Genomic DNA, 23,596 nt, shown 5'->3' on the forward strand with positions numbered 1-23,596 from the left:
CAACGCTGCTAAACACTTGGCCAATGAGACTACTAAGTAGAAATAAGTACAACACCCCCTCCCCCTCTCCTCTCCTTTATATTCATGCGATATTGTTATTTTCTTTAATTAAATAAAATTAAAAATTCTTCATGTTTTAAGAATAAATTTCAGCTGATAACACGTTATTAAAATTCAGTGTGGGCGACGAAGCACCCGACCCAGGGTGGTGAAAGTGGTTTGGCATGGCAATGGTGATAATGGTAGTCGTGGTGGTAGTGGTAGCGATGGTAAAAGGTGGTAGTGGAGATGATCACGTGCTGCAAAGTAGTAATACAAAACAATAAAAGATATTGCTCCACAGATTTTTCTTTTGCAGGTCGGGGTTCAATCCCAGACTATCCAAGTGGATGAGCACCATTCCTTTCCCCCCGTCCAATCCCAAATCCTGCTCTTGACCCCCTTCCAAGTGCTATACAGTCGTAATGGCTTGGCGCTTTCTCCTGATATATTCCTCCCTCCCCAGCTGCTTCACCTCTGAGCTCTGTTTGCATGTCTTACCCCCCCCCCCACACACAAGATGTAAGAAGAATAGAGGCTGGGGGGGGGGGTTATCTTGAGATGATTTCGGGGCTTAGTGTCCCCGCGGCCCGGTCCTCGATCAGGCTTCCACCCCCAGGAAGCAGCCCGTAACAGCTGTCTAACTCCCAGGTATCTATTTACTGCCAAGTAACAGGGGTACTTGGACCTCCCCGGTGGAGGTCTCCGCCTCCACCGGGGATCGAACCCGGAACCTCAGGACTAAGAATCCGAAACGCTGTCCACCCAGCTGTCAGGCGCCATTAACTGCTCCCCTTGTTGGAAGCAAAAGCAGTAAGGTGCAGCATGGGATATGGGGAAAACGGACCTTACTCTTACATTTGTCACTCCGTAAAAAATCCAACTTCCAAACTTAACCAGAAACTGTGTGTGTGTGTGTGTGTGTGTGTGTGTGTGTGTTGTGTGTGTGTGTGTGTGTGTGTGTGTGTGTGTGTGTGTGTGTGTGTGAGAGAGAAATATATATAGTAGCAGACATGAGAAAATTAGGTTGGGAGTCGGTATACAAGAGTATAATTAGACAATCGACGGTTAGAAAGGCGGGTTCCAAGAGCTAACAGCTCGATCCTGCAGCCATAAATAGTAAATACACACACACACACACACACGGGAAGCAGCCCGTTGCAGCTTGTCTAATTCCCTGGTACCTATTTACTGCTAGATGAACAGAGGCATCAGGTGAAAGAAACCCGTCCCATTTGCTTTTGCCTTGGCTGGGAATCGAACCCGGGGCCCTTTGGACAACTACCCCCCGAGCAAGCGTGCGTGTCAGTGTACATATCTAAATATTCATACACCGCCTAAGTAAAACGAGAAATAAGCAACACTTAGTGGGCCAGCCAGTCTTAGAACCCTGCACAAAAAAGTGTACATATGTCGTTGGTCATGTAATATATACATATGTACTGCATATACCCATATATAACATAATCTACATCAAAAAACTTAATTTCCTTTCATAGCATTTTTAAAATAACTTTTAATTAAAAATTTTGCCCGAAACGCTATGCGTGCTAGTGGCTTTACAAGGCTGTAAAATCAACATAACCCCCAATGTACCTTCTTGTATATAAATAAATAAAAATACAATAATTTCTTTGCGTTATTTATGCGGCTTAAATGTATACATACACACACACACACACACACACACACACACACACACACACACACACACACACACACACACACACACACACACATCAACAATCATTTAATTTCTCTCTCGTGGCAGGAACCGAGGGAGTATGACGAGGTGGTGCCTTCCTGCAATGGTCATTACGATGGGGAGCCTGTGAGTATCAATTCCTGTTCGTTTCTCTATGGGAGCTACCCAAGATACATAGCTTTATATTTTCTTAAGACGTAATGGCATTAAGGACGTGTACCCTTTACCCCCCTATTAGTTGTGTAAACTAACCTCTGTTGATCCGAGAATGATGTACTTATCTAGTTATACTCACCTAGTTGTGCTTGCGGGGGTTGAGCTTTGACTCTCTGGTCTCGCCTTTCAGCCGTCAATCTACTGGTGTACGGATTCCTAAGGCTACTGGGCTCTTATCATATCTACATTTGAAACTGTGTATGGAGTCAGCCTCCACCACATCACTTCCTAGTGCATTTCATTTACTAACCACTCTGACACTGAAAAAGTTCTTTCTAATGTCCCTGTGGCTCATTTGGGTACTCAGTTTCCACCTGTGTCCCCTTGTGCGTGTACCACCGGTGTTAAATAATCCATCCCTGTCTACCCTGTCAATTCCCCTGAGGATTTTGTATGTGGTGATAATGTCTCCCCGATCTCTTGTGTCTTCCAGCGACGTGAAGTGCAGTTCCCTCAGTTTTTCCTCGTAACTCATGCCTCTTAGTTCTGGGACTAGCCTAGTGGCATACCTCTGAACTTTTTCCAGCTTCGTCTTGTGCTTGACAAGGTACGGGCTCCATGCTGCGGTCGCATACTCCAGAACTGGCCTTACATACGTATACGAATATATGGCAACCTATCTTATTACTAAGGATAAAATACCTGAAATCCTTGCACTGTATCCATATTTCGCTCCCAGTAGATAAACGACATATGAGATTAAGAAACAAGTAGTGTATTGTGAAGACTAATAATAAACAGCAGCTCCCCTATGACTCTGTAATATCTCCATTGCTCAAACAATTATGTATTAGCGATAAGACCTACCATTAATGTATAATGACGTACTGTAAATATATAGCTCTTGAAATAGAACATTCTCTGTAACTAGCTGACATTGTAATTATAACGTGCGAAGGATAGATGAAAGTGTTTATGTAATAATCTCCGTTGAGGTCTGATAAAGACCTTGTGTGCCCCTCTGTAATGCTTTTTGCGCTACCGCTCACAGGATGAGTATGGGGTGCAAAATAAACTAGCTGCCTCCGGTGGCAACAAAATCAATACGTGGTATTAAGGCTCTGAAAGATTCCTTATACAGGTTTCCAAAGGCAGTTCTGATGTGTAAACTAACCTCTGTTGACCAGGGAATGATGTGTAAACTAACCTCTGTTGACTAGTGATGTGTAAACGTGTCTCTGATGATTTGCTGTGGTGTTAAATGCTGATGCAGTGGCATTCCTTCTGCTGCCCTCGTATGAGCACCTCTTGCTGATCTCAGCTTGATGCTGAGGATATCTTGGACTCTATCTATATAGATAACGTAGTAGTGACACGTATAAAAGTGTATGTAAGCTTACCTTGGCTGGTTTCTGTAGCGTTGCTTGTGATATGATGGTAGAGGTGGGTAGGCCCGGCGCGGCGTTTCTGCTGACTTCAGTGGTATCTGCGGTATACCAGGATACAAACTGCTTTAAAACCCTTCTCTCGCCTCATTATCGCTACCAAACAACGAGGGAGGGGGGAAATAACACTAACTGCACAATATCATTCTAATCAAAGCTCACTCGAGAGAGAATTGAAGCCTCATAATATGAACATCGTAACACAAGGACCAGGATGTAGAGCAGGTCTTAACGAAAAACATAAAAATATTTGTATTAAATGATGAACGATTATTTAAAAAAAATTGTGGCAGGGAATAAGGTGGTAAAAGCGATAATTTAGCAGTGAATAATTAATAGGTGTGGGGGACCGAGGAGCCTATGCTGGGGACTTACTGGGTTTATGCGCAGTGTGTTCTTGATCACCTTCGCCGCCCCTTATCAACTCGTCCTCGTGGTGGTCGTGGGTGTCGTGGAGATGGGCACCACCGTGAAGCGGAGGACTGAGCGTGGTGAGGAGTGCATCTCTCCTCTGGCGGTCGTTTCGGCGGTTGCTGTTGATTGGGTAAGGCCTTTCGTTGTGATGGGCGTGGTGATTGCCGTCGTCGTGTTCAGCGTGATCCTTAGAGTTGCTGTGGTCGTCCCCGAGGTGGTTGCTCCGTCCGTGGTCGTTCCACGCGTCCTTGTTATCCACAGCAGCGTGTTTGGGGTCGTCGCCGGAGTGAGCGTGGTCGTCACCAAGGTGGGTACCGCACTTGTGGTCCTGCGGGTGGTGATCATGAGTAACGTGGTCGTCGCCTGCGTGGTGTTCGTGGGGGTGCGGGTCCACATCAACGCCCAAACTTTTTAAGAGCTTCTGCAGCCCCTCTGGCGTGATGACGCCCGCACCCTCAGAGTAACGCGCGAACAGCTCGCGGAGATGGGGATTGTCCTTAAGAATCTCCTGGTCACTGACGCCCGGGGCAGGGCAGGTTAACACCGTCGGGACGAAAATCAGTAGCCCCAGCAGCATGGCTACGAACGCCATCGGACGACGGAGGACCAAATGCGAACACCGCACTTGCTTGAGATGCGCCGTGAAGGTGTGGAAGGCAGGTGTGGCGGCGAAGGCGGTTGTGGCAATGAGGGCAGGACGCGGTGGGGCCGGCGACGTGACGTGCGATGCGGGTGCTGAAACAGAGCTGTGGGTGGCGCTCACCTTCTCGACTCCTCTCCTCTCCCCCGACTGTCGCCCATACCACACCAAACATTCACCTGAGACAAGAAGACACAGACCCGCTCACTTAAGTCAGATGGTCAATAAGAGGAAAAGGCTTGCGGGAGAAACCTAACAGGTCAAGAGGGTCATAAGTATGCGAAAGGGCACACTACCAGGTAGAGTGGACTGACAGGTGAGGTAGATGGCTGATATGTAGTTAGAAGGTTCCTTATTTATTAAAGACGTGAGGAAGGGCTAACTCATAAATGTGAAAGGAATAGTGGGTAGAGGTCCCTGATCCACAGGGCGCACTCATGCGTGTATAGGTGAGCTGACAAGTATTCACGGGTATGAGAAAGATACTCGTGTGAGAGGGCTCAGGAGGGCTCTCATTCCCAGCCATGAGGGAGGGCTTACTTACAGGTGTGATGTGGAGCAAATTTACAGACATGGAGGGTGTCCGCTCACACACATGGACGAAGGTCACCCACAGTCATGGGTGGTGGTCTAAAATATAGAGACAGTTATGATGAGGGGAAGGAGACAGAACAGAAGAAAAATGGACAATGAGTTGAGGAGGAAACAGAAGAAATTATACAAATGGAAGGAGGGAAGTGAGCAGAGAAACTTGCAGAGAGCCAGCAAAAATACACAAAGGAATCGGAGGAAGAGGAAATGAAGTAATACAGAGAAGCTAACCCGTTTACTGCTGGAGTACATGAAGGGAGAAAGGATGGGGGGGGGGGGGATTTCCTGGTGGGGATGGGGAAGCGGGAAGATGAATGGCGGAAAGGGTACGAGAAAGAGAGGGGAAGGAAAAATAAAGATGAGGGTGGGCGCGGAAAAAGGGGATGGATACGAGAGGAAGGGTAGGAATGTTATTTCCCCGTGTATATGTAGGGTAGGAATGAACGAGGGAGGGGAGGGCACCCAAATTGCCCTTATTAGTCTAAAGTAGTGAGGTTAAAAAAGACAGGGATGGGTACAGGGAAAGGGGGGAATACAGGATAAGGTAAGAATTGAGGAAGAAACATAGGAACAGTGGGATGTTGAGGGGGAAGAACGAGTCAAGGGGTGTGGGAATGGAAGGAAGGGGGCGAGAAACAAAGAGGGCTTAGAGTGAATGACGTATTAACCTTAATGTAACACTATATTGCATAAAATAAAAACACATTAAAAAACTAAATGAATAATGTCGGATTCAGAGACGTGTGTGAATCACGTTCACTGTAACGTAACATGTACGGCACTGCAGTACATAAATTGGATTTTACATCGAAATCTACAATCAATATAACAATTTAACATTTCTCACATCTTACTACTTTATACTAATAAGAAAAAAATTGCCCCCCCCCCTCTCGGTACATTCGCAAAATTTTTCCAAGAGGCTACAAATTAATGTTTACAAAATAACAGGAAACCCTTTCACTATTTCAACCGTAAGTAAATACTAATATATTAACTTATAGTACGATTAGATACGATCCTATGTGATCAAAGGGCTTATATATAAGCATTTTGAAAATGTGTATGAATTAACACAGGTTAAAGATAAAAGTCTATAGCCTAGGCGATGCGAGCACAGCTTAAATTTGTTTGACGGTGTAAATACACTCGCTTAGTCGCAGCGTTTGTCAACAAAGCCCATAGAGGCCAGCATATACGAAACGGGCTTCCTCTCAAGCCAACTTGTTGACTGTTTTAAGATTCCAACAAGGAAATGCTTGTGTGGCGTATGTCGTGTGACGTCCAGTTATCACTTCCTGCGTATTGGAGCTTGTGGAGCTAGGCTGTACTGTAATCTGAAGTATTATTAAATTTGATAAGTACATCACAGATTTGTTGAATAACTATACATTTAATAGTTACAATGTAAAAGATAGAAATGTAACATTTATTTCTGTGTCATGACCATTATAAAAATATAAAGTGGAAACAAAAGTTGTGATTTTAGGAGAATTAAGGTGGAGATTGTTAATTGTTGACAGCAAAGTTGATTGTGGCTGTTGCTCAGCGACGTATTTTGTAAGAGGACGGGTTATTGTACATCGACGTCTTCAACAGTCTGATGCAGTCAAGTGGTAAAGGATGATCAAGGGTTCTTAAGCCCTTACCCTAAGGGGTACCTGCAGGTACCCCTTAGGTACTGCTTATAGGAAATATCCCCGCTGTGGTGAGGTATAGTCTGTGTTGCGACGAGGTACTGTTTTTCCAACAAGGTCTTCTTTTCAGTCAGAAGCGGCCCCATTGTTAAGTTTTGTTGGCAAGGGATAGCGAGAGCAAGAAGCCATGGAGGGGACGCAAGCGACGTGACTTAGGACGCATGAGAGACCTTGTTCGTATTGACCCAACCAAACTCACGGGAGAGAATCTGGTCATCCACCGCCTTACCTGTTTCTACATCTCTGTAGTGATCCTCAGTCTAAATCCCTTTTCGTGAGTCTCGTAAACACACATCGTCATTCCGGTAGACACGCAGTTTGACTCCTTGATACACGCTGTGAGCTGTATAGACATACATGTCATTGCGTCAGACGCAAGTCGTCAGCCCGGCGGCTGCACGCCATCAGTCTAGTAGATTAGCGTCGTCAGCGCAGTTGACATGTTGTCAGCCCCATGAACGCAAGTCGGCCTGCAAGACGCATGCCATCAGCTGGCAGATACCTGTCGTCGTTGTTGTTGTTTTTAGATTCAGCTACTCAGAACAAAAAGTTCAAAGTACGGCCTATAGTGAACTCGTAAAAAGATGCCTGTCGTTATCGTTGGCTTATAAGGAAAAAGATGAGCTTTTAGGTGAGAGGTAAAAAATTCACGATAAAGTTACTAGACTTTCACACGAGAAGGATCGGTTTCTGGGTGGTGTAGGAGCTGCAACTCCCTCTACAGATGTGATATTTTCAATATTTTTTTACCGAGGGTAACCTCACTCGAGCCACGACAACAAATTTAAAGTAAAATCCATAACAGCTGAAATGGCATCCGCAATTGAATAATCAGCCCGCCCTCCTAAGATTTCCCAACATCAAGAAACTATCGGACTAAAGTGCCCTTATCCTAACTTACCAGAGGACCCCAAACCGAAATGGGACGGTGTCTGCAAGGGACGAAATGTCGTCGTCCCTTCACTTTCTAGTGTGTGGTTCGGTCAACATGGAACGGTATGCAGGCGATGTATCACAATAACGTGGCTAAAATATGTTGACCAGACCACACACTAGAAGGTGAAGGGACGACGACGTTTCGGTCCGTCCTGGACCATTCTCAAGTCGATCCAGAGTATCGACGGTATGTCATGTCGACGGTATGGGACGGTATGTCAATTTTGCTGAGACGCTGACATTTTCTAGTACGACAATTTTTGGCCTTATTACCTACATCACAGTTTTGAGTGTGAATGTGCGTGGGAAGCAGGCATCACATTACAAGAACGCAGGTGGAGGGAGGGATTCTCAGGCTAAATTAAATATCACTATTATATTTATTTATCATTCAGCCAGAAGTCTGAAATAAAATCTATAGCAATTTTCAAATGTGGATTCGGAGATACTCACCAAAGACCACAATCAAATTACGGTATTTTAATGATAAATTGACAAATACATATTTTATTTGTACGTACGTTACAAAGAGTACGTTCCGTAAAATGTACACATTGTATGGCACGGTGCAGACACAGAAACATTCCAAACTTGAATGCAATATCTTTGACCATCTTCCCATTAATTAGTTGAAAACTGACTTTTGTAAAACTACCTAAGGGGGAAGAAAACTGACTTTTGTAAAACTACCTAAGGGGGAAGCAGGGGCTTCCCGCTGCTTCCATTGTCTCTTACATAAGGAAGACATATTTTTCATTGCATATTCATTGCTAGCCTAGTGGGCTCGCTGAGAACCTCGGCGAGGTGGACATGCTTATCAGTAATGTATTTAGGCTCTTGAGGGAACATGTACAGCCAAGAGAGAACCCCGAGCAGCGGCGACAAAGACGACACCCAAAAAGTTGCTCGAACACTGCCCCTTTTATAAAGCACAACAATATCATGATGACTGTTAAGACGTCAGACCTCGCATTCTTTCGTGATTTTACGGAATGATGCACTGAGATTGTTGGCCATATACGAAAACACAGACAACCTGGTTGATACCTGGTTGATGGGGGTTCTGGGAGTTCTTGTACGCCCCAAGCCCGGCCCGAGGCCAGGCTTGACTTGTGAGAGTTTGGTCAGAACATCATCTTTGTTTTGGTGAGAACATCTTGAGAGTTTGGTGAGGCGAGAACATCTTGACGGGGACTCTCTGGTGAGGTATATGATGTTATAAGCCAAAGAAAAAATATAAAGATGCCGGTGAGCTTTCTGGTAGAAGGTTTTGAGGATATTAGCTGTAATTAGGGATACAATTGTGACAGGAAATAAGAACAAATCCATGTTTTAGTGCTGGATACCTGCTGGATACAGTGACACCACACAAGACAGTGTAGGGAGCAACACATTGCTAACCAAATTTAAGATAGCAGTTGAGCTAATTGGGACCATGGGAAGGATTCACCAGTGGCACTCTTGCCTTGAATTTCGTTCTTGGCAATGAACCACTTGTCTTGACAGTTGATGCCACTTGTCCAGGGCAAGTGGTATCAATTGCCCGCTGGACAAATATTGCACATAAAATGCAATATAGTTTTTGAATTACTGAGGATTATTGGAGGGGAGGAATGCAATTTTCAATAAATGCCAAAATTTAAAATGCAGTTTTTGAGAATAGTGGTATGGAGGCGTGTGCTGGGATGGTCACTATGTAGTCCTGACTATTGCAAGGGTATTTTTTTTTTAAATTACAAGGGTGTTGTGGAATAATTGTAGGTGTGTGGTCATACCAGTATTATTCTTCAGTAATACTGGTATGGTAGTATCAGTAGTAATATTGTGTTAGTACGTACTGGTAGTAATATTTTGGCACTGCCCACTGGGTACACCTAGGACAAAATAAAATAATATCCAAAAGGTGTATTCCACAAACAGCAGAAATATTAACAATAAAATCAACGAATTAAGAGGACTTGTGTGGCCAGAACTAATAGAAGCCATCATACTAACAAATAAAATGGGCTCTTTTTTTATCTTTTCTCAAAACTGAAGATTCAGTTTTAATGGGGTTTTGTAGGAGTTAATTGTAAATGTTGGCATCCCCTTGTGTCGCCAAGCAGTCAGCCCTGGCCAGAGGTTATCAGCGAGGTCCTTGTGGCACCTTGACACGTCCCCATACTGTCACCACTATGGGGGTAGAGGTTCGTATCTGACAAGTGGAAAGGCGGGTGGAATGAAAATGGCCACTAAGCAACCTGCCGCCAGACCTTTTAACTTGGCCATTCTTCCATTCACGCATCACTCACCGTCGCTTAACATCTCTTGCCATTACCCTCGCCCCATGCACCCCCCCCCCCACACACACATATACACATACACTCTTGGTATGCCACCAGACTAACACCACAACTAAAAGTAATATTACAACTGATTGATTGATGAAGATTAAGCCACCCAAAAGGTGACAAGGGCATGAATAGCCCGTAAGTGGTGGCCCTTTTGAGCCATTACCAGTATCAAGAGCTGATACTGGAGATCAGTGGAGGTGCGAATGCACCCTGCGTGACGGGAGATGTCTCCCGTGGAATATTACAACGAAAAGTGAAAGGAATTCAACCTCACGTCAATGGAAAAGAAAAAACGGCGAAGATATCACCACCACATACACAATTCCTGGGGGTGAAGACAGAGCTAACAGAGTTACATTATTTAGCCATGATCTACTTTACCCAATAATGTCACGTAACTTTTGACAATATCGGAAGAATCAGGCACAGTAGTATCAGTATTTCCATCTACATATTCATGAGAGGCATTGATTCCAGTAATGAACTTAAAGTTTAATTAAAGGAGGGAACTTAATAGTGAAAGTAGCGTTGCATGCTCAGCTCTTCAAACAATCAAATGCAAGCCTGTTGTATCAAATGTCATTGTTGACACAACAGCTAAAGTCTCACTGGAAAATATGCTTCCTTTCCTTGATTTGTTCATATTTTATAACATAAACCAAAGCTTATCACTTCCTGTTCATATTTGTAACACTGCTTATAAGGTTCAATAATAATACTATTTATATATAATGTAATTTTTTAGTTTAACAAACAAAATTGATATGTTATAGAACAGGCTTTCTATAATATTCACTTTGTGTTATACTATTGTTAATAGTAAAACAATGAATATGCGTAAATAAACGACTAAACTCATTTTTCCTCACAAAAAAAAATGACCATAACTGTTAAGACGTCCAACCCACAAGTCTGAAAAGAACAAAAACAAGACTTTTTGACATTTTGATCCTCCCTGGATCATTATTATCCAGTCGCGTGGCGGCCGCGTCTCTTCCCGCTCCATCACGTCACTTGGTCCACAACGGACCGAAATGTCTTCAATTCTTGTTGACCAGACCACACGCTAGAAAGTGAAGGGACGACGACCTTTCGGTCCGTCCTGGACCATTCTCGAGTCGATTCAATTCTTTTTCTATTATCAGATTTGTGGGTTAGGGTCTAAATTTCAGATACGTTATTGTGTGCCCTTAACCACTGTTGCTAATTCATTAATTTTACTACACTACACACACAAATCACAATAGCGTGATGTATCAAATGAACAAGTCCACAAGGGCCGTGATGAGGGTTCGAACCTACGTTCGAGAGGATCCCAGACGCGCCTTAATCGACTGTGCCGTGACATGGTAAAAGAATTACCTTGTGGATTTGTTCATTTGTTCAATTTTACTACTTGGGAATTACTAGTTATTAATAACAAGTAATTCCTAAAAGTTGTCCCATATAAAACAATTAAGACTTTAGATTTCTTAAGAGAATGCTTCTCGAGTATTTTGTTCTCCATGGGCACGCGATATTATTTTTTTTTTAGATTATCGCCATTTTGGGCTCAGGCGATCAAAAAGGTTCGCCAGCCCAGCGTTCTATAAGATACAAGGCCAACGTCTGACCTTTCCAAAGATGCATCTCACAACAGCTGCCCGATTGATGATTGATAAAGATTAAGCCACCCAAGAGGTGGCACGGGCATGAATAGCCCGTAAGTGGTACAATTTTTTTGTTCAGTAATTCTTTTCAGTGTTCTGAGGTCGCATTTAATCGTCAAGCTGCTATCGCGGGGGAGGATACTGCTTGACAGTCTTTATGAGGGTGTCCAGCTGCAACAGCTGCCGAACTTCACCTATGTACCGTTAGGTGAACTGAGGCATCAGGTGCAAGGAAAAAAAAAAGCCTAAACGCCTCCAGCCTTCCCGGGAATCGAACCTGGTACCTTTCGGTTGTGAGCAGTGTTCTGATCGCTGCTCTACAATGTTGGATGCGACCATCTCACAGGTCGTCTCTGTTGACGTGCCGACTCATTAACCTTGATAACTAATATATATAATATACATTATTTCACAGTGCTAGGCTCCTCCGACTGGCGGACCATCCACACACCAATGGTAGAAAATTATATTAATGTTATAAGAGACTAACAGAGATAGTCAGTGAAAAGACAGAGATAGGCTTGTAGAGAAACTAGGTCGACCATGGGAACGAGACAGGAAGACAAACAAAAAAGACAGACAATACACAGAAACAGACATACACAGAAAAATAATGAGAGTGGGAGAGAAGGGGGGAGAGGAATGGATGTTTGAAGAGAGGGAAAGAGAAAGGGGGGATATTTAAACAGAGGAGAGGAGAGGAGAAGAGAGAAGAGGGAGACAGGTGGAGAGAGGGAAGTTGGAGATGGGGACAGTGAGAGGGGAAATAAGGAAAGAGAGATGATCCAGGAGGGAGATTGGGAATGGGGGGGGGGAAGATAGTTGCAATCCTTGTGCAATATTTGTTTTTATTATCGGGTGTAAATATCTGTACAATACTTGTGCAGTATTTTCTATCATCGGGTAAAAAATGTGTCCTTGTTTAACGTGTGTTTATTCTCGGGTGTAAATGTTTACAGTAAAGTTTGTCCCAATGCAAGGTTTTTTTTTTTTTTACGAGATCTTGATACACCCCCATTACAATTTTCACACGTTAATTTGTAAGCACTAATTTGTATAACATTCCCCAATATCCTATTGGCAGTGGTATTTAAATCATTTGAGGTATGAGGTTGCTTGAAGTATTTTATTATTATTATTATTTTTTACCACAGACGTGGCCACACATTTACAATGCTAACCAGCATATATACATTTTCTTCTGTCCTCCATGGACAGGGGTTGCTTGAAGTGTGTGGACATGGGGACACAGGGATTAGGGCTAGGTGGGAAGGGGGGGGGGGATGACATTATCTGCGACCAAGTAAACATGGCACCTGATTAGGCCTCGAACCACTCTCCCTGCCAATTCATCATCGTACCTTACAAGCATCGCCAGTCTGCTTCAGGTTGTGCTCGCTAACTGTGATTCACGGACAGTGTCTCATCACCACTTTGTGTGGCATTTTGAAGACTTGGCCCAGGTGGTTTGTGGTGCTTAGTGACTTTATACAAGTGGTTTGTGGTGTTTGCCACACAAGCAGCGAAGGATAAATGTTAGTAAGAAAGCAACAGTTTAAACTAGGATAATTTATCGTGAAACAACAAATGTGTGTGTGTGTGTGTGTGTGTATATATGTATATATATATATATATATATATATATATATATATATATATATATATATATATATATATATATATATATATATATATTATAATAATTATAAATATAAAATTCTAGTTCCCTCTAGTTTTAAGTAATCACGTTTGCCTGTTTTATGCTTTTCACAGCCCACTGGAGAAACACTTACGAAAACTGGCTCACAGAAGGGCCTTACTACAGACTTATCAGGTGCCAGTAAATAACTTGGGTGTTCTAGGAGAAAAACCAGTGTAGCCTGTAGACAGGCAGTGAAAGTTACAACTACCCTTGAAAACGGCTTCATGTAACTATTACAGTTATGGCTACAGTAATATGGGATTCACACATACGTTTGCAGATGATTTACAATACATTGTACTGAACTTTAAATAACAAAAAATATCCACTAATATTTATGGAGGAAAAAATAGTTTATTAAACAAGTCTCAAGCTTCTACCATCGTGCACCGTAATGTGACAAATACAGGATGCTAGCAACTCAGCTCGAAGTGCTGATAAAAATGTTGGTGGAGAATCCGAATAGCTGGGGTGAAAGCAACGAAGAAATGCAGATGTGGCACTTCTAAAATCATTAAGCCCCTTTACCCTTATAATTAGGTCATAGCAGTGTAACATCTCGCCTAGGGATCTTTGGGGTGTTCTGGGGTTAAAGGGGGAGAGGTTCTGGGGAGGCAGAAGGCCTGGCTCCAATCTGCAGTTATGGAGCCAATACGTTTGACATGTAAATGGCTATGGGAGTGAGTACTACAGGTGGTCTACAGTCCTCTGGGAAACATAGGAGAATAACTCACCACTCCTTCCTCTAAGGGGGGTAGAAATAGCCTAAGCTACTCTATCCCTTTGAGATGTATTTCTTTATCTCAATAAACATACTTGAATTGAACCTTCCTCTAACTAGGCCACAAGGCGGGGGGGATTACTGTTTCTACCTCTCTTTGTGATACAGACAGAGGGTGGAGATTAGTGTGTTTGACCTGTCAAAAAGAGGGAATCTTTCCCTCACTAGTTGAGCCAATAAGGAAGATTAGATCATTCCCATTTCTGAGAAATATCTGGAGCCTTTGTGATTAGTTCGGCTTTAGGCTTAGGGCCTAAAAATCGGACTCTGGAGCCAAAGGGGCATGGCCTTTTGGGCCTGGGTCTTGGGTAATGGGTAGTGAGAAGTTAGTGTGATTCAGGCAGAGGGGAGGGAAGTCAGGGAGCTGGGAATTAGAGGTTAAGAACATATTTCTCGAATGTTGACCTATGGATTACTGCAGTGTCAGTAACTTAAAAGCACTGATCTGTTTAATTACCAATACACATTGTTTAATTTGCCAAAATTAAATTTACATATTTAATTTAATATAAACATTGTAATAATTAGCATATCCCTAAATTTAATTAGGGATATGCTAGGATGTTTGCTTGATTTAATAAACTCATTTTGTTAAACTACAAGGTCCTTGAGAATTAACAGTAAATCTAACTTGCACATTAGTGGGCTGTCAGTTAACATTATCAGAGTATCATTGAGGTGGTAATCATTACACGAGTGGTCAAGAATCAGTTGAAAGCCACTCCCCCGTTCTATTCTCCCTCTCTTCCCTGTCCTGGGAATACTAGGGGAAAAAGAGGGGTCCGGAACTATTCGAGCTTGGATGCCAGCGCACCGCCCTAAATTAACATCTGGCTCCCCAGCTGAATGGAGGTGAGAATTTATTAAGAGCCAATTTCCACAAGTGCCAGAACATTTCTCTAATCCGTGCATTAATTCACGTGTAGGGGCAGCACTGGAGTATAAGCGAGTGTATGAAAAGGTTTAGAGATACCTTATACTAGGAAGTGTACAGAGATACTTGGAAGTGTATGTAAAGGTACAGAGATACTAGGAATGACCAGGTGGAGACACTCGGAGGTCATAAAGATAGGCACCGGTGATTAAAGGGTTATCTTGAGGTTATCTTGAGGTAGGGTAGGGGCAGCACTGGAGTATAAGCGAGTGTATGGTTGCTCTAGCAGAATAGGCTTCCTTTCAATTTTGCCCCAAGGGGACGAGTTTATTGGAAAGCGCCACTCATCCTATGAGTGGACACACCGTCATAGCAGCATGTACAACACCAATTGGAAGAAACCCCGCTGGGTTGTTCATCCTGTCACTTGTACCCAGACATAGTTGGGACTTGCTTAATTAACTGTCTCGAGTGAACAGCTTCTCAAACAAGATTATTAACAAGCTGATGATTAACAATAGACTTCCTGCTCGTAGACTTTGATTACTACAACAAGTTTAAAATTTAGTCTAAATATGTTTTGATTCTGTGTATAATAGAGAAAGATGTTATCCAGGCCAGTAGGCCTGTATCTAAGGTTAACGGGTAGGACTAGGGATAGAGAAATTAGATTACCTTGTTTTAATCACCGTAACAACTAAATGTTAGGTTGCCCCTATATCATTATCCCTAGATCCTAATTGGTGTTTTCTGCGAGATCTGATTGCGTCTTGTATCCCGAGTCTCGTCTATATTCTTTTTTACTTTGTCTATTTAAGTATTTGGAATTGATCACTGTTGATATCCACATGATATTCTGTTGCGCAGTCGAAGACTATTAATAGATCTATCTGTTCGTAGATTTTTCAGTGTCTTCTACCAAGGTAATTTTCATGCTGATTTTGGTATCGTGTCCACAAGATATTCGTCTAGACCATTATAACTACCTAGCGATAAAGGCAAAAAAAAAAGATCCTGGCAAAAAGCTTAATTCGCCAAATAGCATGACCTTCTGTGGCTAGTGAAAACTAGTCAGGTCATGACAAACTAGCCGGGTTTGTACAGGCGGCAGCAGTTCGAAGTTCTCCATAAAAAAAAAAAAGCTTTTCATTGCGTAACCTCTCGAGTGAGTTACTCCCTAAACAGCACAATCATTTAACTACAAAAGGCGGCTGGCTATTGTGGAACTTGCCTCTCTCTTTGTTAGGAAAATGTTTTCTTTTTTTTAGCGTTTATGTTGATTCGCCGAAATGACCATGCTGGGTCGAGTGTCTGCTCTTAAGCCCCGCCTTTCGAACCATTAGCAGCCTTTATTTGTAGCGCGACCCAGGACATAAGCTCCCTTACTGGGTGGTGGTGGTGACCCCCCAAAATGTAATTATCAGGACAATGAGCTAAGCAATTACGACTATATTTAAACCCCGACCACAGATTATCAGCACCGCTCCTGTGCCAGGTAAGTTTCGGGCTCACCATAGCCAGTGCTACTTGGAACTTGTTCAGAGTAGCTGAATTTATAACAACTGCAAGTCTTGGTGTGTCTGTGCTTACCTACAGTAGTGTCTATGAGGAGGAAGAAGGGGTTGAGACATTGCTGTCTAGGCTCAGCCAAGCTACATATTTGTATCAAAGAAGCTCTCATTGTCCAACATGTTTATCTTCCTCAGTATCCTTCAGACCCATTTCTATTCTACAGATGTTCGATTACGTTATCTTAACTTAGTACTCGTAGCAACCAAAAAAAATCATTCGGGAGGCTTAGCTAGTTTTAGTCTTATCGTCGACCTTAATAACTGTTTACTTCTTTTCGTTGTTGTTTTAAGATTTAGCTACTCTGTATGAAATGTCCATGTAGCACGGGCTATAGTGAGCCCGTAATACTGTAATTATTTTCGCTTTATGGGTACTATGTCTATGCTGTGTATTCCACTACTGATCTGGCGTAGCCAGTACGCCAGATAAAATGTTCTTGAAATATTGCTGTGCGTTTAAAAAAAAAAAACATTTTTTGTTTTCAAAATTTCCTTCATGTAGTCAATCCTATTTATTTTTTATGTCCTGTCGGTGTTAGTTTTGGAATTCTATCTACTGTAATTCTAAATAATTTTTCACATCCTGACAGGCTACCTTTATCTTATAGTGCACATTTCTTCCAGTTTTCTCTCCCCTTTTTTGCTCTATAATTATTTTACACTTCTGGTGATTAAACTACAACATTCATTTGACTGCCTATATCTGTTTTGACTATTCATGTGTTCCTTCGTACAGTACTAAGCTGATAACCTAAATTTTTACTCTTTATTATCTAGGGGTCATCTGAAAAGTCATTGACTTATGCGCCCACAGCCCCTCGGCTAATCATTCACATAGATTAGGAGCAGGAACGGACCCAGGACCTATAGGCTCCTAGAGGGACCCGCTAGCTACAGCCTGGTATATCTGCTTATCAACGTCTGTTGTTTGTCAGCTTGGTACAGTACTTGCGCATTTCACTTACAACGGTTTCAACACTCTGAGTCCATTTAGAGTTCATGTTTCCTTTAATATAACCATGCCGCCCTTATCCAATTCAATATAGAACCACCAATCCTGCGAGCCTCGATCTTTCTAATCAGTCTTTTTGTGAGGCACAATATCAAACGCTTTGGTAAAGTCAAGATACATAACCTTGCAGTCCTTTCCACTGTCAACTGTCTCAAATATGCTGGAATAAAATGAAAGCAAATTTGTCAAATATGTAGACGAATGGTTTTTGCCAATATCGAAATTTCATTCTGCCAGCTGTTTGTCAAATAGCTTCAAATATGCCAGCTATTTGTCATATCATAAATCATACTTATGATACGAAAAGTCATATCGTAAGTATGTCGTAAGTGCAATAGTCATACTTGCTCATTTTTCTTGGTAATCACCTTACCCGCTCAGTTACTCTCTTCTCTGAGGCTTTGCATTTACCTTCATTTATAGTTAACATTAGTACCGCCTGCACACATTAAAACAGTTAAACTTGTACTTTGGTGGGCATCACGAATCCATTTAGAAAGCAAAAGTTAAAATGCAAAGGGCTTACACGGTCATTGTGCCGCCCGCCTCTTCGTCAGGCGTCTGGCACTCTGTGGAGCCAATTTAGTCAAGGCGATATAATTATCTTCATATTGGGGGCGGTGCATCTCGTCTCGGGGGGAATGTGTGAGTCAGTTTAAGGCAGCGGGGGTATATGCGAGTAAGTGTGGGAGTGAGCGTGCATATCTGCCTATCACATTTACCGATTATTTAAACACGTGGCGATCGAATGTGCCATTTGAAGTGAATCAATCCGGCCAATCCTTGTGGTGCTTACTGGATATATTTAGAAATTGATCATTTGGGAACATTGAATTCTACTTCCTCGTCCTTTCTTCCGTATTTGTTGCCAGATACAACCATATCCGCCGTGACACTAGTAAATGTCACTGCTGTGTGTAGCCAGCCCAGCCGACTTGCTGAATAACAAATACTGCATTTGAAGTAAAACACTGTGATCGATCGTATAATGTCGCATTTCTAAGATATAGCACAGTAGTCAACGCTACTGTGTTGGCTAACAACAGATTGTACCAAAGATCAATTCCCGCGTAGGACGAGACGTTTGGGCCAAGTTTCCTTACCATCATCTATCTCACTTAGCAGTAAAGCATCTACTAAGCATCTACTCACTTAGCAGTAAATAGGTACCCAAGAGTTAGACAACTTGTGATCTGCGTCCTGGGAAGGGGGCAGTCATTGGCTTCAGCCCGTCCACCTAAGGTTTCCCAACGTCAAGAAACTGTCGTACTAAAGTGCCCTCTCCTAACCTACCAGAGCACCCAAAATAGAAAACGAGACAGTATTTCAATTTCGCGAGCAGCTAACGTGTTCTAGTACGATGATTTTTGCCCTTGAGGTAAAGTAAGCGTCCTTGTCCGAAACGCTATGTGTACTAGTGGCTTTAGGTATTGTATGTACTAGCTCGATCTATAAATCCAACATTATGTTGAATTTATAGATAGAGCTATAAATCTATAGATAGAGCTCTTTGTTCGTTAGGCATGAGCTTTGCAAATCCAACTTGCAATCGGATTAATAAGACTCTTAAGAATTTAGAATGTTATATAAATAACATTCTAGAAAGTTCTCAAATTGAGATACGCGTTCCCCGGGGCTCTCTAGTTAGTGCTCAAATGTTGATCTACGGGGTGTTGGTTTCAAGGTTGCTTTGTTGACTAGAGGGAGCCTACCCCTGGAACATATTTATACACCAAAGCAACCTTGGAACATATTTATACACTAAAACAGCCTTGGGACATGTAAACATGAAAAAGAAATGTTTGCTCTCTCTCTCCCTCCCTCTCCCCCCCCCCCACCCCTCTCTTTTCCCCCTCCCTCCCTCCCACCTCTCTATTCCCCCTACCTCCCCCCCTCTCTCCCCTACCTCCCCCCTCTCTCTCTCTCTCTCTCTCTCTCTCTCTCTCTCTCTCTCTCTCTCTCTCTCTCTCTCTCTCTCTCTCTCTCTCTCTCTCTCTCTCTCTCTCTCTCTCTCTCTCTGTATCTCGTATTTTAAACATTCTCATTCTATTATACAGTAATGCAGGATGCGCATCACAACAAATTTGACGATCAGATGTAAGTCTAACCCACTTGATTGCAAAGTAAACTATTCTGCACCAGACACTGGGTCTAAACAAGGCTGTAATATCAAGCTTTTTGCTACCTAATGCCCTTTAAATAACAAACAACAATAGCAAGGCATACCTGACATTTATTTTCCTAAGTGAACGCTTTTAGCCATTATTATGTCTGTATCTTACCTTGAGGTTACCTTGAGGTGCTTCCGGGGCTTAGCGTCCCCGCGGCCCGGTCGTCGACCAGGCCTCCTGGTTGCCGGACTGATCAACCAGGCTGTTGGACGCGGCTGCTCGCAGCCTGACGTATGAGTCACAGCCTTGTTGATCAGGTATCCTTTGCATTGTATCTTACAATGTATAAAAACTTCACATTCAAAAGCCACGAATGTTTCTGCCGGAAGCAACACCATTTTCACAAACCATGCACCAGAAAATGACAAAAAAAGAGACGGTTTCGGTCCGTCCTGGACCGAAACGTCCAGGACGTGATATTTAAAGTCACATTAAAATGGCCGAAGGAACGAGGATGTGAGGCCTGAGTAACAACGTACAGTAAACGCAGGCGATGAGTCACAATAACGTGGCTAAAGTGTGTTGACCAGACCACACACTAGATGAAGGGACGACGACGTTTCGGTCCGTCCTGGACCATTCAAATGACGTGAGAATGGTCCAGGTCGGACCGAAACGTCGTCGTCCCTGCACCTTCTAGTGTCTGGTCTGGTCAACATACAGTAAACGCTGTGTGTAGTGCTTGACCTAGCTTTACCCTAGGATCCCATTACTCCCTTTGCTGACTGCACAAAGAAATCGCATTACCGTGATGTATCAATGAGAAAATCGATTAACGTGATACATCACGTTAAATAAATAACGCGATGCATCATGTTAAGGTGATTTCTTTTGTGCGTTTGAAGAGAAGCGTTGGAATAAGAATTCAACCGCAGTGCATGATGAGGCATTGTGTGAAACCCTGATTTCCGGCTTGCGTGGAAGCCTCTGAAACCCCTAGAGGATTCAGTTGAATCTCCAGATTGCAATACCTCTGACCATGTCGTGATCAAAAGCATCGTCGAAGGCGTTTGCTTGGGCGGACCCAGAGCATAGAATCAAATCCTCCTCCACGGCTCCTACTGATATTCCCTTTGATGACTGCCAGGGCATGTTCAGACTCCAGAGAGACTGTTGCATCCCTCATCACGGACCATACGGAAAGGAAGTTCCAGTTTACATGATGGAAGGGGAGGAGAGAGGGGTAAGCGGAAAAGGGGAAAAAGAGGTAAAACTGAGGAGGTTATGGGTAGGAGTGGCGCTCCGGGCAGTGTGTTGATTTTTATGACCAAAGGAAGAGGAGGAAAGCACTGGCCTGGGAAAGAAAGGAAGGAAACGCCTAGACACCACCAGTGTCATTATGTCACACAGATAACAACATCCCATCTGTTGCGAAGAGTACCCCTGTGGGTGGTGCAATAGACGAAGACTCCTATGTGTAGCAGTAATTTGCAAAAAGTTATCGGATCTTCTGGCGGGTAATGGGCAGAGGGAGAACCCGATGGGGCGGGTTTATAGTGGTGCTGGGCGAACCCGAGAGGGTTGGGGGGTATGTATTGGTAGTGGGCAGCGAGAGAGGTCTTGGAGGGACTGAGAATAACGGGTTCTGAGCGAAATAAATGGGAGGATGCAGGGAAGAGGAACACTGGGTATGACACGCACGATAATCACGTGTATACTCACTCACTCACTCACTCACACTCGGCCCGTAACCAAAGCCATATGATACATAACTAAGTATCTTTATGTAACTTACAACGTAATAATTGTTAGGTCAACGCCCAAGGCACGCGAAGAAAAGAACCGTACCATTAAAAAAAAAAAAAACTGGAAAAACGTTCAAATGAAGTTTTAAGTTTATGCTACCGGTCATAAGTATATACCTGGGGAATAGACATCATGATAAACAAAAGACAAACTTACATATCATAAGTGATATACGAACTAGGATAGGTTTGGAATCTATAAATAACCGGGCGAGCAACAAGACACTAGAAATAATTGGTTCAGTAGCTAACACGCTAGGTGAAGTGTTGGAGGCAGACCATCCATTACTTCATATGTAAACATGACTACCACAAAGACAGGGACTTTGTACACCAGTCGATTGGAGAGCTGTGAGGCGGCCCAAGCACCAACTATTGGAATAGTGAGTCCTTCTGCACTCTACCACATACAGCAGAACCAGCGAAGGACAGGCGGACGCTTGGGGCTGATGCCCGGAGGGTGTTACATACTAATCTACTTTAAGTGAATACTTATTATCTATTGATTGAACACGTCCCCCTTACACAATATTTTATATATATATATATATATATATATATATATATATATATATATATATATATATTATAATGTCCTGGGAATGTGTGTGTGTTAGAAAATGTATGTAGTAGACATGAAACTGCTGGATGCCTACTACTTTACTAGACATGAGAGGAAAATAATTGGTTAGAAAGGCGGGGTCCAAGAGCTAATAGCTCGATTCTGCAGCCACAAATAGTAAACACACACACACACACACACGCATACACATTATATATAGCAACAAATTTGAGCAACGTCAAACTGTTTCTGGTTCTCAAATGAATCACTTTCTAACTACCAACCAAGGTTGTCTTTTGACATGTTTAAGAATACAGCTAACCCTCAGTTTTGTCTTAACCTGCTAACCTCTCCTTCACACGCTTCACCTGACAAGACATCCAATTTCAAAACGACTAATGCCAGCTTTACACGTGTAAGGTAATTCTGAGAGCTAAAGGACAAGAGCAGTATAATAAGACGGTCGCTATTTAGTATGGCTAAATAGCTGGTATAAATACTCGTTCACGCGTGCACTAATGATTTATACTAATGCCTAACACTCGCATCCGTGCATATGATGTCTTCTCATTAGTTTCTAATGCGCGCACGGCAGACTCGTCGAATGTCAGGTCTCTTCACACAACACACGCACGTGCACGATTGACCTCATACCCCTAGCGCGCACGCCTAAGAGTTCCTAACTAGAAAATAATAAAAAAAGTAAAAAATAAATAATAAAAAAAAAGTTCCTAACTCATAAATCTTAACACTTCCGCTCCAAGGGCATGCCATGTAAAAAAAAAGTTCTAAATACAATTAGCTTTATCTATATGCTCTCCTTTCAAATTCCTTTGCATGTTACTTATTACACGTTCATTTTTCTTTGAGTTGTTATGCTTCTTAAGCGTACTTGTACTTTTGTTTTAGCGCATAGAAACACAGTATACTCCACTGACCCATGCGTGGTAGGCCCTATCTCACGTATCACTAAGTTGCTTTTGGCTATATACGTCTTCAAAAACGCATGAATCCGTTTCCCGCCTGTATTCAGACAAGCACTGTTGATCAAACACGCCAACAAAAAAGACCTGATCGTCTCACTTAACACACACACAGCTCCTAATCTTGAATTCTGCTCAAGAAGCCTAGTTGGCCGTGATTAGACATGATTTAATCGTTTCAACACAACGATTTGAAATTCTGTCGAGGGGGCGTCCACGTGTGGCATCATGTAGGCCTAGTGGGCTCGGGTGGTCTGGCTCCACACGTGTCTCACCGGTGGCCGCGCACTCGAGGTCACGCAACCCGCCCATACTCACAGCTGACTGTGTGGTGGTTGCTGCTCTACTGGCTGTGGTGGAGGAGTGGCAGGTACTAGCCCTCCCTCCCCCACTACCACCACACACAGCTGCAGCCTCCTCCTACCCCGCCCAGCTCTCTAGGGTGATGGGGGGCTCGACCGACCGCCCGCCCGCCCGCCCGCCCGCCTCCCTGCTTAGGCCGTGACTTTGTTGTGTTTCCCCCTAACCACAACTTTCCTCATCAACTGCTCGCTAATTGTTGCTCCCCACAGGCCTCTACCTCCTGGAGG

General features: G+C 43.1%; 2 protein-coding genes across 6 annotated transcripts in view; one reads left to right on the top strand and one right to left on the bottom strand.

Annotated features, from left to right (window-relative positions):
- The window catches only part of LOC123774796 (proton-coupled zinc antiporter SLC30A2), a 106,091-nt gene that overhangs the window by 50,406 nt on the left and 32,089 nt on the right, over nucleotides 1-23,596 (top strand). For 3 of the 5 annotated variants that reach the window (XM_069310762.1, XM_045769410.2, XM_045769409.2), the window contains one exon: nucleotides 1,811-1,870. The exons of the other annotated variants lie outside the window; for them this stretch is intronic. In XM_069310762.1, the coding sequence (XP_069166863.1) occupies nucleotides 1,811-1,870 (60 nt within the window). The remainder of the gene's footprint in view (nucleotides 1-1,810; nucleotides 1,871-23,596) is intronic. 5 annotated transcript variants of the gene reach the window in all.
- On the bottom strand, nucleotides 1,843-23,349 carry LOC138355548 (zinc transporter ZIP6-like). The gene is made up of 3 exons (XM_069310764.1): nucleotides 23,325-23,349; nucleotides 3,721-4,578; nucleotides 1,843-3,386 (listed from the first exon to the last, which is right to left on the bottom strand). Exons 2-3 carry the CDS (start codon nucleotides 4,349-4,351, stop codon nucleotides 3,247-3,249), a joined length of 771 nt encoding a protein of 256 aa, XP_069166865.1. The 5' UTR covers nucleotides 4,352-4,578; nucleotides 23,325-23,349; the 3' UTR covers nucleotides 1,843-3,246.

This window comes from Procambarus clarkii, chromosome 68, assembly GCF_040958095.1.
Source record: "Procambarus clarkii isolate CNS0578487 chromosome 68, FALCON_Pclarkii_2.0, whole genome shotgun sequence".
Classification (NCBI taxonomy): domain Eukaryota; kingdom Metazoa; phylum Arthropoda; class Malacostraca; order Decapoda; family Cambaridae; genus Procambarus; species Procambarus clarkii.

Excerpts from the sequence above, each read along its gene's own strand:
- LOC138355548 (XM_069310764.1), bottom strand. The coding sequence starts at position 4,351 with ATGGCGTTCGTAGCCATGCTGCTGGGGCTACTGATTTTCGTCCCGACG. Across the intron at positions 3,387-3,720 it reads ACACACTGCGCATAAACCCA|ATACCACTGAAGTCAGCAGA; the intron begins GTAAGTCCCCAG and ends GGTATACCGCAG.